Here is a 17,887-nt window from a genome sequence, read left to right on the forward strand (position 1 = left end):
AATGCACAACGAACACTAATAGACAAATATAAACGGTTACATATTAATACCAACCATAAATCTAAACAACTTCACATACAAATTTGGAATTACACCATATAACATCTAAATATACTTAACACTTAATATATTTACATAAAGTGGATCACTATAATATAAAAACATCAGACATGTGTAGTAATATAAAAATGTTATTAATAACACTAGAAATTCTACAATTAAATTACAATAATGGATACATCTACACACTAATGACACCGGACGTTCACGAACACTATCGAACGAACTTGACCCATGTCCGTGTTCGTCCGTTAAGCTTATCGAACGAAATTTTTTTGTCCATGTCCGGTTCGTTTATTAAACGGACGAACATAAACGAACTTCTTACCGAACGAACAACCGGGCTTACAACCCTAGATTTAAATATGAAAAATTATATATTATATGTCTAGAGAACTTATGAGATTCTAAAAAAATGACCTTTTTAATTTCATCTTCACGTTTAAAATTTAAAGTTAACGATGAGATTCAACGGCCAATAACATACTGACACGTGACTCTCAAATCTCATCGTGACAGTGAGTTTGACCACTCTCATCAGATGATAAGATTTAAAAGCCACGTGTCAGTATGTTATTGATCGTTGAATCTCATTGTTAACTTTAAATTTTAAGCGTGAAGATGAAATTTGAAGAGTTATTTTTGGGATATGTCTCTTTATTAGGGTTATTTTAGTAAATTTTATTTTTAAAAGGGTTGTAATATTATAATTATGATAATATGATTGTAAAGGTTTTGGAGGGTTGTGAGAGAGTTGGCCAAAACGCGTATTGGGTTAACAACCGGGGCATAGTGGTTGACTACCACGACAAGGTTTGGTAGTGTGCTTTCACTTATTTAGGATGTTTTATTTTTTTATATTAAGATTTTCAAGATCTTGTTGTTTGTTGTTGGTATTGATTGATATTATCTAGAACCTTTTATGGGAAATAAAAAAGTTGTTTTTGAGAAGTCTATGTTCTATTGTTCATTAGTATATTTAAGTTTAAATAATTTGATATTTTTGTATTTATGTAGTCTATAATTATAATGATTGAAACATTTTCATTGAATAAGTGTACATATAAAGAGTTTAAACATATATAATAAACCATCTTTGGAATTATTTAAGATTTAATATATTTAATAGGATTAATTTCATAATACCCTTACAAACATTGAACATTGTCATATATATATCCAATCAAAGTGTACAACAATTCTAGTACTTATTCCCTTTTAAGAGAGTTAATAATTATATATGTAAGGAGTTTTTATTCAAACAAAACTTCTAAACTTACTGAATTTTGAAATTAAAATGATGAATTTTAAAATGATAAATAAAGTCAACTAGAAAAACAAAATGTACATTCAACTTTTTAATTAGGTAAAATATCTATTCTATACGAAATGAAAGTTGTTGTATTTGTAGGATGTGTATACTTTGTTTTTTATATTTAAGAATCAGTAATATATATATCTATCTATAGTATATATAAACGAAAACATAAAAACCTACGTGTCGCGATATGGTCGCTCCCCCCCTTTTTGGAGTAACCAGATTTGCTTAATTTTTAAATAGAGGCTTCTCATGCATTTGAACCGAATTCACATGTATGGGTCTTATCAAACCCAGATATTTCTTAAACGTGTTATAACATCACATTAAATTAAAAACTAATCTCACCATATATTTGATATAAAAGTCATATAAAATAGGGATATACTAAAAATTAATATATGATTTATTTAGAAAAAAAGATATATATAATTTATAATTAAAAAATTTTATAATAATAATAAACGAGTCTTGGATCTCATCAAACCCATATAGCTTTTAAACCGGGTTATAATATCTCATTTATTTGTGAAACAATTTATCATCAAACCATAAGTATATTATTAACTTTCATACGATAAAAAAAATAAAACAAATAAATATTAAAAACAAATAATATAAAGCAACCCTCGTGAAACAATTTATCATCAAATCATAAGTATATTATTAATTGTTCAAACAATAAAAAAGTAAAAATTCAAAAAATAAATAAATGTTAAAACAAATAATATAAAACAACCCCGTAATACGGGGTATAAAAACTAGTATTTTATATTTTATAGAAACAACTTGTAAAGTTGTAAATTATGACATGTATGTTAACTCATGAGCCAGTTTGGTGCTCAACCGGGTCTAGAGTGAAACACAAGTACACAACCGGGGGGGGGGGGGGATCTGTAACATTTTTATGTTTTTTCTGTTATTTTAAATAAAAAAACCCCACTTTTAAGTTATTTCAATGTCATGTGAAATACATTTTAGCGACCCGACTCGCTTAAATCTAGACCTGAAAAATATAACCCAGTTAAAAAAGTTGTCTAAAGGCATTCACGATGCTGGACGGAACCACCACATTAGTGTCACATAAGATCTCTAATTTTCCTCAAAAACCATCATTTTCTTCACAACACCAAACATCTACAAATCTCATTCACAATTATAAAATTGTATACATAATATATGTGTGTATATGTGTGTGTGTGAGAGAGAGAGGGGGTGGCGGGTGGCCGCACCCACTTCGTCCGTCTTCTAGTTTCAACCAAGGACTTTGGCGTCACAACGTGAACGTCTGTTGCATGCTGGTTTGTGAGCTACCACTAGATTCGGACGTATGAACAAATTTAGTGTTATGGGTAAGTATGAGCTCGGTATCGGTATCGAAAATACCGATCCCGAAAATCGTAAATTCTGGGTACCGGTACCAAAAGTAAAAATTCGGGAAATACCAGTACCAACCGATTTCGAAATTCAAAACTTTGGTACCGATTTCGTTACTAACGGTACCAAATCGGTACCGAATTTGTTTATCCCTAGTTATGGGTGCTCTAAGCTCACAAAAACAACCATATGATCTAGTTTATGTCAATTTTATTATTTATTATTTTTTTTAAAAAGATTCCGTTAAATGTTGGTTCCAGTTCGTTGTGAATCACTATGGAAAAGTAGAGATGATCAACTAAACCGGTTCCTGGAACCGAACCGGTGGACCCGAACCGGACCCGAACCGGTTCCTACCCGTTTTTTGTAGGAACCTGACCCTATCTGATTCAACCCGATGATCCGTGACCGGTTCTTGCATTTCTGAGTGGGGGCGGGTAGGAACCGAACCGGAACCGGTTCTGGAACCGGAACCGGTTCCTAACTGTTTTTTTGGCCGTTTTTTGACCGTTGGGGTCAAAAATAGCCGTTTTTTGACCGGTTACGGTACAGGAACCGGGTTAGGAACCGGTTAGATAGGTTAGGGGTCCGAGGGTGGGAGAACCGGTTCGGTTTCCTAACCGGTTCGAGCCTGAAACCGGTTTAAAAGGTGGTTTTGAATATAAGAACCGGTTAGGAACCGGTTCCGGTTCCTAGTCCCAAACCGTTTTGAACATCTCTATGGAAAAGGATGTGTATGTGTGATAAGGTTTTCAAAATGATTTGATTATTTTATAACAGTACTACGTCAATAGGGAGATAGGGTAACAATAAAATACCATGGTGAATACGACCTTTAAATCATTTTTAAAAGAGGTGTACGGATAAGCATTGCTAATCATGTTGAATGCTAAGCTTTTTAATAGTTTTGTAAATAAGCTTGTGCTCATGTTTTTTGAACTTACAACTTTGTATTTTTAGAACATCATATCACTAGAGTCTAGACAAATGGATCATGATTAACTTTTTTTTTGAACGGAGACTTTTATAGTGGTTGAATATTCAGTCACAGCTCTCGGAGAGAGCCCCAAGCGCTCCACTTGGGCCAAGACTATGTTGTCTTAACCGGGCCCACGCTTGGCATCCGAGTTTGGCTAGGCGTTTCACGGGAAAATTTCAAACCCCCTGCCACTTGACAGGAGTTGTCCGCCGACAAGAACAAGCTCTATGGAAAGGGACACTTTAATAAAAAACTCGTGTCGCCATTAAGATTCTAACTTGAGTGGCCAACCGGCATCAAGCTCTTACCCATCATTTGGCTGGCCACTTGAGCTAGCCCAAGTGGTTGGATCATGAGAAACTAATAACCTTTTATTCCAGTAAATTATTTATATTCTGGATTTTTACACTACTTTTATTTTCATTTCGAAAATCATCTTGTTTTTATGCTAAAAATGATATTTTTTTAATATTTACTATTTTTTTCAAAACGTTAAATGTTGTGACCTGCTAGCTACCTGAGGAGTATGATTCGTAATAACAAAAGTTAAAGGTGTAATGTGAAGTTGTGTTTGTGAGTTAGTCAATTAAACCCGAACCCAATCAATAACATATTAGAAATATGAACCTAGACACAACTTAATTTTTCATGAGATGACACAAACATGGCTCGTTTAATCCGCTAGACAAACCAAACATTTAGCTAAACATGTTTGTGGGGTTCAACCCGAAGTCCCGAACCACACAGACCACACTCAAAACTCACAAGTTTCGAGGTAAATTTGTTTTGCTTCATTGTCCGTCTCTAAAATTTACAATCCCAAATAAAGATACACAAAAAAGTATGCTTATTTAATTTTAATTTTAATTTTGACAATTAGATATAAAAATGTAATTAGTCACTCTCATAATAAATGTTGAAGCAACCTTCTAAGTGGTTGAAGGTCGCTATTAAAAAATACTTTTATGTAACAAACTAGTAGCTTGCACAAGTATGTGCTTTTCACTTTTTTGAAAGTCCATGACTCCATGTGCAACACTAGAAGATGTCGTTTTGATAAAAATAAAATGGTCAAACTTTGATGTTACATATACCATTCAAATTGAAGTTTTAAACAAAAATGTTAACCAGAGTTTCTAACATAACCATTAATTTAATATGACAAGGCAAGAAACTTTCGGTACGAAAGTCAAGAAATAGGTCGGATCAAAATGAGTCAAGTAAAAAAAAAAATAATAATCTTTTAACTAAACAAATATTTAAACAAAATAATTATTTAACCAATAACTTGATCTAATGACAAATTGTGCCTTACAACTAAATGGTTACGTGTCCTACCATCCTAGTCTCACAAAAATTAGATGTTCATAATAATAATAATAATATTATTATTATTATTTGAACAATTAAAAAATAAATATTTAAAGTAAATAATAATTTCAACAGTAAATATTATTATTATTTGAAACATGCTAAAGCCTCTGATATGCCGTAAGGCTTGTCTGGATAAATTCGGAGAGCATGCGGTTCATTGCAAGGAGATGCTTGGGTTCAAAAACCGACATGATTGGGTGCAGGACGTTCTTTGGGACATCTTATAGTGAGCTGGGATATCAGCTAAAAAGGAAGCCCCCGTAAACTTCCTTACAGACCCCACGGAAAGGAGATCCACTCTACGACCGGCAGATTTGCTCGTCTTTGGTTGGGCCAGGGGAAAGCACGCTTGTGTTGACCTTACAGGGGTATCTCCTTTAGCTGGTTTGAGGGATAATGGGTTTGTAGCTGGGCAAGCAATGAAAAGGGCTGAAACGAATAAGGTGGAGAAACATGCTAAAGCCTGCGAAGAGAACCAACATGTTTTTGTCCCTCTGGCTTTTGATACCTTTGACTCCTTGGCACCGGAAGCTATCCGTTTCTTAACCAGGGTCCAACGGGTTGTGCATAGCAATGTGTCAACTCCAAAGGGGCAGGGGTATGTCTTTAGCAGGTTAGGGTTTACAATTCAGAAAAGGGGTGGCGGCACAGCTTGTTGCCCGCCTACCTGCTGATGTAATATCTATGTTTCTACCATGAAATGAAATTGTATCTTAAATTGCCAAAAAAAAAAATAGAAAATATATAACAGTAAATACATATAACTAGATACTAAAGGCTCGAACTAACCCAAATTGTATCATTCAGGAATGCTTACAGAACCATAATGGAACAGTTTTTAATATTTTACACCATACTTAGTACTACTATGAACTACGAATAATTATTCCAGACATCTTTATAAAGCATGTTGTATAAAGAATAAATACTTTAATTATTCATTTTACAAAGTAAAGAATGATAAACTTGCTTAAAAAGACCATTACCAAATAACAATCATGCTGCTGCAGATCTTTTATCTTCATGATCATCAAGATTTAGAGCTCGAAGCAGTTTTGACCATGATTCAGGAATCCCTCCGGGAAGATCAAACTCTAGTAACTTTCCACGCGCGCGATAAAACTCTTCTATGGGACGGCTCTGTAAATATTATTTAATTAGCAGTGGCAAAATGGGTGGGCCCGGTCGCGTCAAGAGTCAAAATTCAAAAACAGGTAATTTCTTAACATAGGGGTCGGGTCAGGCTGGACCAACCCGCAAACACTTGCTTATTCACTCTTTATAATTTTTTAAATACTCAAGTGTGTTAATCAACGCTTAAAACAGCAATACATATATACATCTTTCCTAATTAAACAAAGTTTATGAAAAATTAGACCCGCTACAGAATGATTCATAACTGAATAACCGATGGCTTGGTTTTATATTTCGTAAAAACCAAAGTTTCGGTTCAATTTCAGTTTTGCATGTAATTAAAACAGAAAAAGCCGATCCGTAACTGAAATAACCGAACTCAAACAAAACTTGATGGTTTGGTTTTATGTTCTTGTAAAGTAAACTTTCAGTTGAATTTCGGCTTTGCATGTAATTAAAACCAATAAAACCAAACCACAACTGAAAAACCGAACCTAAACAAAAACGATGGTTTGGTTTTATTTTTTCGTAAAAACTAAGCTTTCCGTCTGGTTTCAGTTTTGCATGTAAAAACCCAACAGAATGCAAATTGGAAACCGAAAACCTTTACAGTTCGGTTTTAACTTTTAACCCAAAAATGACCCACGCACATCAAATCATCAAGATAAACAATAATCACTCGATAGATATGCGAATACGGGTAACAACAAAAAATTACTTTAAACTGAGAAAAATTAAAATCATATAATACACGAAGATTAGATATACCTTCTCGTTATATATCCGTAGGCGTTCTTTTACAACTTCTTCAGTGTCATCAGGCCGTGTAATGAGTTTTGATGTGCAATGTGAAGGTGGAAGAAGAGGAGGCATATACATTGCAGGCTTTTCATTATCTGCTTTTATGTCAATGCAAGCTACATTGTAATTCCCGCCACATTGGCTGCAAGTTCTTCTTCCTAGACATTTTGCAAGCAATGCTTCTTCCCTAAGTTTCAGGTTAATTACTAAGTCTATGTTTGTTACTCCCTCCAAAATTTCCTGTAAAATAAATCAAGTAAATGAGTGAATTGAAACGAAGATACAAAATGTAGCATGTGTAAGAGGCACACGAGCAAAATACATATATACACAAATACATATATTTGTTTGTATGTATAGTTATGAGAACCACTATTTAGAAACTACTGTATTCGCTTGCACTCATTATTTAATAAGGTAACATTTTTATTAAATGGTTCTACAAATAGTGTATTTACTGGTGAACACATCTATTCATCAATAAAGTAGTACAAAACAAAAATGAGTTTTATAAAATTTAGGCAGTAAATAGGTCAAAACCGCCGAAGACAACATTATACCCGTTTGAGTTAAACTTGAGGTTAATTATACCTTTTGAAGCACTCTCGAAGAATTGGAAGCATTCAATATGGATTTATACAAGTTTTGCACTAAAAAGGCCAAATTTGAAGTAGCAGTTCAAAGGGTCTACACTTGAGTATAACGAGTTCATATGAGGATTAATGAGCTTCTATAATTCAGAGGTATTTGCTAGGGTATGATTTCCCAATAAGAAAGATGTCGACACCATGAAGTCAACATAAAGAAGATGGAAGTCTCATGATTTGAGGATTACTAGAGCCCTTTGGACATACAGAAATTATATATGTTTTATGAAATTTGGCTTATGTACATGGGACATAATACAATTGTGTTTTATGTATGTTGGTTGGTGCAAAATGTGGATTCATATTCAAATATACATGTATGTTATGTGGAGTAGACACTTTCGAGTGATAATTAAAGTGTTTAAATGAGGTTAAGAGCCTAAGAGGATTGCAAAAAACCAAAATCGAGAGCATGCATGATTTAAATAGGTCAAAGGCTATGATTATTATGTATAAGTATCTGTTACCCACCTTTCTTTATATAAAGTATATGCGTATATGATACTGATTGTTGATTGTTATGATTCATGTTCAAGATGATTCACTGAGATGTATGTGTCTGCAACGTGTAAAAGCGACTTACAAGTGTCAAGAATTGAAGAAAAAAATGTTTCGTAAGGTTATGAACCTCAAACGATTTGAACAACACTAATACAAGACTACGATTCTTATAAGATTAATCGACACCAATATGAGAATACCAGTCTCATTGACACCAATATAAGATTATAAGTCTCAAATGATCACAGATGCCAATATGAGGTTAGAAGCCTTAGGGAACAAAATCAGAATCCAAAAAAGAGATCTTTGTTCTTATGAGAATAAAGTTACATGCTTCATTAAATGACATAAAGACATGTGAAAATTTTGTGTGATTTTTTATTGTATGATGATTAATAGTGCATATAACATATCATAAGGTGTTGCGAAAGAGCCTAAGTCTGACTGGGAATTTTGTTGTCAAAAGAGGCCCAGTTATGTGAAGCGGATATACGCATAACACCAATTAGAAGCACGCCTATGAGCTACATGCTTCTTGTTATTGCTGAAAGTGTTCTTCAATAACATTTGATTTTCAACTTGATCGCACTACTTTTAATGAACTAAAAATTTCAATAAATACTTTCATAGTTTCTCTATCTTTTTTAACCATCTTTAATATGCTAGTGAAAGTGACAAAAAATAATAACAGAATAATAAGAGCTGAAAAATACTCACCGCTTGTCTTATGGTCCGAGGGAAACCATCTAGAATGAAACCCGACTCGCCATTAGCATGCCCAGCTTCAAGACGTTTGGACAATAAATCAATTATTAAATGATCTGACACTAGCTTCCCTTGGTTAACAATCTCTGAAAGCTGCACAACAAAATAAGGGGGGGGGGGGTGAAACTCTAATTAAACCATAACAATTGCCACATATATGCAAATAATCATACACATTTATGTACAAAAGCTAGCAAACAACAGATTACAGAACTATAGCATCAAAACTAACTTTCATGAAATACAAATAGGCATGATTAACAGATCAAGACTTAAATGATCCTAAACATTCAACATTATAGGGGCGTGCTTGGGTCGGTTCGGTTTAAGTATGGGCTAAAACCTAACCAAAAACCGAAATGTCGGTTCCTGAAATTTTGAAAACTGTTCGGTTTCAATTTTTTCGGTTTTTTTATTTGGGCTTGAAAATTTTCTGGCTGAAAATAAATGTTGGCCAAATTAATGAACTTGTGCCTAAATTTCTTTGTTAGTTAGTGACTAATTTATTATTATTCCTCAATTAGGTTAAAATATTTGGGTTAAACTATTAAAAATTATTTATAATTAAACATAAAAAAAATGAATATCTATAAGTTCGGTTCTGTTTTTTCGATTTTATATACATGCGAAACCGAAACAGGTTTTACATAAACATAAAAACCAAACCTTCTATTTTTGCTTCGGTTCGATTATTTCGGATTGGGATTTTCAATTTCATGTACATCAGTATTCAACAAACGCAGATCTGAAGTGACATGCAGATAGAAGCCCTAATTTGTAATTTCTCACCTAACTAACTAAACCCTAACTAGTAAATTAATTAATAAAAAGATACATACCTAAATCAGATAACCTAATAAACCAAATTAATCAGACTCAAATCCTCCAATAATGAATTACCTGTGGTGAAAAAGGGCCTTTGGTAGAAAGCTCATCACGAACGAGATCACCGGTGGCAATATGCCTAATAGTTTGGAGAGGCGGCTGGCGTAAGTGCCTTTTCCGACACCGGGACAGCCGAGAAACACCCACTGCACGCTCCTTCCGTCACCAGTTCCTTTAATCGTCGGTGTTTCTGATGAGGAGGATGTGGAATAATAATATGATGATGATGATGAAGAGAAGGTACGGAATAATATTGTGGAAGGTTTGGGTCTGAGTAGACGGGAAAAAAGTACCGCCATGGATGTATGTATGTATGGAGGTCAACTAAATAATGAAAGTCTTCGTCGTCGTCGTCTGTGAATGAATATGAATATGAATATGAATATGAATGTAAGCAGGTGTGGGTGGGTTTGTCGTTTCGAAATTGGTAGTAACGTCACATGAGTTTGATATTTATTTGATGGGGGACAAAACACGTGTTTTAATTGCTTTACTTAGGAAATTAATTGGGTGCTACGCTTTACACCGTTGATGTTGTCGTGTTAAAAGAAGAAATCGTACATTTATTTGTCTTCATATTCGAATTTGTTTATGTTTGTTTAAAATCTAAACGTACACGAATATAAACGAACATAACTATATAATTGAACAAAGATAATTAAACATAATAAACTAACATAAATAGACACGGTTAATGAATATAAACAAACATAAATAATAGAGTTTTCCGAAAAAACCTGCTGGTGGAGGAAGACCTTCTAACGCAATGTTTACTTAGGGAATGAAAAGATATACGATCAGAGTAATAGAGAACATAGACGAACGTTCACGAGCACAAATGAACGAACAAACCATGAGTTTATGTTTGTCCGCTTAATTAAATGAACACAAGTTTTATGTTTATGTTCGTTCGTTTAATTAAATGAACACAAATTTTATGTTCATGTTCGTTTGCTTATTAAACAAGCGAACTTCCCGCAGAAAGGTTTACGAACAGTTCACCGAACTTTCGGTTCGTTTACAAGCCTAGGTTCAAGAGCCAGATGTTTTACAACACTGGGTCTTTGGGCAGTGCGTTTTCTCTGGAATTGGTAGTGGGCGGGGTCATAAGCGTTACATGCGATCACATGCATGGGTGGCTTGTTGTCAATGGGTGTATCCGGATGGCTGGACTTTGTTGTTCGTTCAACAAAAAAGAATAGAGTTAATTAGATAGATTGTTCTTTTGTGGTTATAATTACAATTTTGAGGTCTAAATTTCAGAAGTTGAATATTTTGATGGACTGAGTGGCAGATATACTCCTAAAATTAAAAGAAAAACATTTAGTTAAATGTATGCAGTATGGAACCAGCGAAAGGAAGCAACAGGAATGTACTCTTGAATCGGAGCGGACACATAGAAGGAAATACACAAGGTGACATGGAGAAGGATGCAAAAAGGGGACGGGAAGATGAAATACTTGAGATTTGGACTACATTCTGATCCATTTATCACAAACACAATCATATCCCTGTTCTAGCTTAGTACAAGAAAATGTTGCAGGTGGTGCTCTGAATCTGTTAATCTGTGAGTTAAATTTTTTGTATAATTAGAGTACCTACATATATTAGGGTACAAGCATATATTTTTATTTTTTTACCCCAGTCAACCAATTTGGATCATAGAGGTATTTAAGTATCAAGATTTAATAAACATGTTTTCAAGATTGAATATTTAGTCCTAATAACCTCAGAAAAAAGAAACTGGATTTTGACATGTTTTAAGTGTTTTTATAGATATGCTTTACATTACACTCATCTCTCCACTTCAAATTCCCATGAAACCTTAAAGAATTGCTTTGCACTAGTTTAAGCCCAAAAAGCCAATTTCCAAAATCTTGTAATTCAGAATTTGGCCCATATTCACTATGAATCTTGGCCTATAAAGTGTCTAAAAGTCAAAATGGTGTACCCCTTAGTAAAAAAGTCAAACTGGATCTAAAGTCAACCACAAATAACAGCTAATTTAGGTACTTAACAGATGATCAATGTAAGGTTACCAAATTATATCAGAAGATCAATTCAGACCCACAACACAAAAAGCCTTATGAAGATGACATTTTCATCACAAATCAAGATATATTTATATCCCGGTTCCAATATCGAAATACAAGACCACATAATGCTCCACAGTTCCACTTTCGATACAAAATCCCCGGTTGTTATCTCAAATGACCAGTTTACTCTTCAAACTAACACAAAAAGCCCAAAAAAGATAAACTCCTATCTAGAGTCAATGATCAATCAAGATAACACCACCATAGTACCTAAAGGTCAGAGTTTGACCCAAAATCATTGAATTCATATCAGAAGACTGGTTTAAGGCTTCAAGCTAAACGATACACGAAGCCCAAATGGTCATATAAAGACTGGTTTAGGGCTTTAAGCTAATCGATACATGATCAACAATATGTTTATGGGACACGTTAAATATGAAATTAGTGCAAGTAAAAAACTGTACCACACTACGCACTTCTAAATAACCGTCTTATATATCACATTCAAAAGCAACATATAAAAGACCAGAACAAATGATCAACAATATGTTAGAAAGTTGAAACCTATCTTATCATACTACCAGTTTAAAGTAACAACACAAACACCCAAAAATAACCAACTTCTATCTCAACTCATAGTCACAAGCTTCTACATCAAAACTATCTATGCTTACAGTCAAAGTGGCATCATAAGACTAATTAAAACTGTAAATTTCAACATTTTCATTTCGTAAACATCCGATTAAATTTTACAAAATTCTACAAACCAACCCGAAATCCATACCCAATTGAAACAATTACACAAACAAAACTTACAATCCTCATCCTCATTGCCCCGCACCGCCTTCCTCTTCCAACTTCTTCACATACGCCTTCAACGTCAACACCAAATTCCTCGCAGGCGCCTGCAACGTCCCCACAACCGACGTAGCCGGCCCCTTCAACGACCCCAACAGCTTCGCATACACCTCCGCCCGGCTCGGCATATTCTCCAACGCCTTAAATTCCTCGGGCGGGTAATACCTGCCTTCGAACACGGCCCCACTGAAGTCATTCTCCTCTAACTTCTTCTCCTTCTGGAAACTCCTATACGGCTTAATCGCAGCCGGTATCTCCTCCGAATGCACAAACAGCCACGCATTCATTCCTTTCATACATGGCTTCAATGATTCCCATTTTGTCCCTTCAATTGCCTTCAAGACAAGGGTGTTTTTGGCAACGATGAGTTTGGTTGTTTCTGGGAATGTGGTACGGAGTTGTTGGAATTGATGTACGGTGAATCCTTTGTAGTTGATTCCGGCGATGAGGTGGCAGTTGTCGAGCTGTTGTTTGACTGTTTCGACGGTTTCTTCCTTCTTGGTGCGGCTGATGGCATTGCGAATGGTGAACGGGTGGCGCGTGGAGCGAGTGGTGGTGGTGGGGCGGAGGAGGAGAGGGTTGTGGAAGTGGGTTTTGAAGGATATGGTGGTTGATGACGGTGGTGGGTATGGGTGGGTGAAAAGGGTTGTGTCCATTGTTGTTTTGAGGAAGAAGAAGAAGATGAAGGTGTGGATTTGGTATTATTGGTATTGGGTATTATCTTATCTTTTGGAGTGTGGAGCTGCTGAGGTTAAAACGACAGCGTCTTGGGTGAATTTTTTATAAGGATTTATTTTGTATGGTGATGTTTATACAGAACTTGTTAAGGGACGATGAATTCTATTAATTAATGGTGTTGCCAAGCTCTGGATTGACTAGGTTCGGCTCGACTTCGGCCTAATTAACATTTAGAGAGCTCAACCACGTTTAGCTCTATTTCTAAAAAACGACCTTCACTTATGACTTGTGAGTAGTTTTTTAAGCTTTAGCTCGGCCTGTTTAACCTGTAGAGAGCTCGAGCTTGGCTCATTATAGCTCTATTCTAAATATCAAGTTCTGTTTTTGAATTGTTATTCAAGCTCGAGATCTGCCGATTTTCTGTTTATTAATTCTTTTTTTTTAGGTTTATTATTGTTCACTATATGTATTTCATTATAATTTTATATGTAACATATAAATTATTTAGTTATTTTTATCATAATTTTATATATAATAGTAAATATAAGATAATATATATTAAGTATATCAAATATATTTTTTAAATAGTAGGCTTGTTTAGGCCCGTAAGCTGGCTCGCGCTCAATAAATGAATTTTGGGTTCGGTTAATAAACAAGTTTATTTTTAGGCTTGAGCTTATTTAAATTCGGCTTAATTTAAACAATTTAAGAGTCAATCTTAAATAGCTTGTGAGAGAGTTGACACTTACCCCTAACAAAAGACCTGTATTAACTAACAATAAAAGAATAGTGACAAAAGTTACTAATTTTTATAATTTTTATCCTTTCTTTACACTCTTTCCAAAATTCAAACTAGTAAAAAATGATTAAACATGCATTTTTATCTACCTTGGAGTATTCTCGGCGGCAGCTCCTCTATAATTATGCGAAGAAGTTTTCTAAATTTTTTTTAGAGGATGTCAAGTGGTTGTGAGTGGAGGAGATACAAAATTTTAAAAAAAGAAGTAAATTTTGAGTAAATTTGAAGAAACACTATTTATCATCTTTTTTTATTTTTTAATATATTTGAAAGTGATTGTAAGTGCAGGAAAGAAAAAAGATAATGATAAAAATATAAAAAACTATTATTTAATTATATATGAGAGAGAAAATATAGTGTTTTTTAGTGAATAGAGATATAGATAGAGAATACTGTCGTGAATATAATGTTCAAAAGTGGTTATGAGTGGATGACACAAAATATAGTGTCAAGCCTAGGGCTGTAAACGAGCTGATCGAACACGAACAAGGCCTTGTTCATGTTCGTTCGTTAAGAAAATATTGTGTTCACGAACACTTACCGAACGAGATTTTATGTTCGTGTTCGTTCATTAAGAAAATTAATGTGTTCACGAACAGTTCACGAACACAAACGAACACAAATAAAATCGGTAGAGGATGAGAATAAGACCAATGTATTCATCAATGTGAATATTGAAAGCCTGTAAATGAATCGAATGAACACGAACCATGGCATATTCGTGTTCGTTCATTTAACTTTATAACTAATCGAACAAATATTTATGTTCATGTGCGTTTATTTAAAAATGGACATTTGTGTTCGTTTGTTTAAAATCTAAACAAATATAACTAAACAAAGATAAACGAATATAAATAAATATTTATGAACCAATGTGAATGAACACAAACAAACATAAACATACTTAAATCTGAAAACACATAAATGAACACAAATTATCAAATATAAAACCTTTAAGACATATCCAGATAATATTTAGTTATTTTCTATTAATACATAAACGAACATAAACGAATGTTCATGAACATAAATGAACGAACGGAACATTTGTTCATGTTCATTCATTTAATTAAACGAACACAAATTTTGTGTTCATGTTCGTTCGTTTATTAAATAAACTAACATAAACGAACTTTCCGTCGAACGGTTCATGAACAGTTCACCGAACGTTCGGTTCGTTTACAAGCCTAGTCAAGCCTCTCATAAGCTATTTAAGATTGACTACTAAATTGTTTAAATCAAGCCAAATTTATACGAGCTCAAGCCTAAAAATAAGCTTGTTTATCAGCCAAGCCCAAACTTCATTTATTGATCGAGCTAGCTCACGGGCCTAACAAGCGTGCTATTTAAAAAAATATTTAATAAACTTAATATATGTTATTCAATAATTACTATTATATATAAAAGTACGATAAAAATAACTAAATAGTTTATTATGTCATATATAAAATTATACTGAAATATATATTATTCGGACCCCATCACCATCAGCATTTAGCAATATGGACTTCAAAAGTCAGCCCAACATCTTTGCTAATATTAGTAGGGAACTGGGCTCCATCATTTTCATCATGGACTCAGTACAGCCCACAAATCAACAGCAGGCTTCATACCAAAAGATTTGGGTCTTGTACAGTTGTACTCTTGTTCAGTCGAGCTTTGATTTTATTATTAACTTTGACCAATAAGAACCATCGCCACTTAAATCAATTTTGAAATTAGCCCGAAAGTCAACTTTGACCGAATTACTTCAAAATTGTAATTTTTCCAAATTTCTCAAAATACCCTTGATGATAAAACATTCCATTGGAAATCCCTAATCCACTCTTAAAGGTGTAGGTTTTTATTAATTTTAATTATCATCATTTAGTCGCTGCCGATCCAACTAACCAATTGATAATGATCCCACCTTTTATCATATTTGTTCCTAACAGTTCAAAAACGAACAGAATTCCAACGCCGTTAGTTGTAGGTCGCTGGAAAAACGTAATTGGCCGGAAAACCCACATTTATTCCGGAAAACTCAACATTTTGTCTCAAACATCTTTGTAACTTTGTATCGGACATTTTCTTTTCAAGTAAAAACCCGAATTATTGAGGTCGCCGGAACCCTAGAACCATCATTGGAATCGGTTGGTGGTGCTCAAATGGTGGTGGTTGATTCAGTTGGTGGTGTTCAGGTTCATCGACCAAAAGATGATAGTTGAGATTAATAAAAACCAATACACCTTTAATTAATAATTTAATAATAAATTATAAATTAAGAAAATATCCTTATATATGAACATACCCTGTTCATTAAAGAAGATATCTACCTTTTTTTCTGTGCATCTACATAGATGGCTTAATATTTTCAGGAAATAGTGCTACACTGTTCAATGATTTTTAGAAGTCTATGAAGTCTGAATTCTAAATTTACTCCTTGGCATTGAAGCAAAACACAAAGTTGGAAGAGTTTTACAATCTCATAGATGAAATACGCCCTTGAAATGGTTCACAATGAAAGATGAAATACCTTTTTCTACACACGAATGGAAAATGGATTAAAATTGTCAAAAGGAGTCTAGACGAAGGGTGTTGATGCAAGACTATATACGAGTTTGATAGGAAGCTTGATGTGCTTGGCCGCCATGGTGCTACAAAATTGGAGTAAGTTATATAAGCAGGTTAATGGAGAACCCCAAACATGATCACTGGGAAGCTGGTAGAAAGATTCATCGTTACATAAAAGGTACTGCCGATTTTGGTATTCATTACATATCAATGGTCAATCGAAAACTTGTGGCGTATGATGATTAATTACCCATGGTGCTTTTAGTTAGCGGCCTAGAGTATTTTCCATGTAATCCTTTCAAGGAGTTTGCTATATGTGCAGAAAATTGGTTCACACTCTTTCTTTTTTTCTCTCTCAATGCTCCTCTCTATTTACGGAGTAATTTGGTATCAGAGCGATCTTGATGCATAAACGTTCAACTCTGAATTTCAACAAGAAACTCAAGAAGTTGTAGCAATTGCCATATTGCGACTATTTTAACCAATAATGCCGTACGAAAAACACATAAATGTTGCCACCATAAAACCAGTCCCAAATTTTGCAACCCCTTCTCATTTACAGGCTATTATTGCCATCGTTTTGCAACAGAGTGACCGTTTTGGACCTCCTTTTACAAACTTGTGACTATTTTGCCACCGTATTATAGCATTGCTTATTCTTACAACTTGCGATCGTTTTGCGAACAAGATGTATTTACTTTATTTATTATTATTTTTTTCGCTTCGGCAATTTTCAACTTTAAAAGTGCTAATAGTGTTCATATTCTTTAAATCACGTATATCGAAATTATATAAAACATTCCACCTAAAGTTACAAATGAAAATATCAATTACCGAGTTATCCTAACGTAATAAATATCCAAACATTCAAAATAACGTGTTTATAGCCTAACTCGATGTTTTGACTCCATTAAACATATCAACTTTCCTCACCTGTATATCAAAAAGTTATCAAATTAGGGGCAAAAAGACAAACAATTTGTTACTTGATATGAAGAAACTCACAGAACAATCATTCAAAATCACAATACCAAACACTTGAAACACTACACATTACATGAAAATCAATACATATTGTAAGATCAGTGAAACATTTCACCTTGCAACCTATGAATTAAATCA

At 34.0% G+C, this 17,887-nt stretch overlaps 1 protein-coding gene and 1 pseudogene across 2 annotated transcripts; both read right to left on the reverse strand.

Moving 5' to 3' along the window:
• Window positions 1–5,882: 5,882 nt before the first annotated feature.
• Window positions 5,883–10,140, reverse strand: LOC143580556 (putative adenylate kinase 6, chloroplastic; annotated as a pseudogene). The gene is made up of 4 exons (XR_013143679.1): window positions 9,857–10,140; window positions 8,909–9,049; window positions 7,011–7,283; window positions 5,883–6,248 (listed from the first exon to the last, which is right to left on the reverse strand). The product of XR_013143679.1 is annotated as a putative adenylate kinase 6, chloroplastic (transcript).
• Window positions 10,141–12,577: 2,437 nt separating this feature from the next.
• Window positions 12,578–13,499, reverse strand: LOC143580567 (large ribosomal subunit protein uL10c-like). The gene has a single exon (XM_077063554.1). It carries the CDS (start codon window positions 13,389–13,391, stop codon window positions 12,705–12,707), a length of 687 nt encoding a protein of 228 aa, XP_076919669.1. The 5' UTR covers window positions 13,392–13,499; the 3' UTR covers window positions 12,578–12,704.
• Between the last annotated feature and the right edge of the window lie 4,388 nt (window positions 13,500–17,887).

This window comes from Bidens hawaiensis, unplaced genomic scaffold (assembly GCF_021521415.1).
Source record: "Bidens hawaiensis isolate Kalapana, Puna unplaced genomic scaffold, B.hawaiensis_p1.1 tig00001511_1, whole genome shotgun sequence".
Lineage (NCBI taxonomy): Eukaryota > Viridiplantae > Streptophyta > Magnoliopsida > Asterales > Asteraceae > Bidens > Bidens hawaiensis.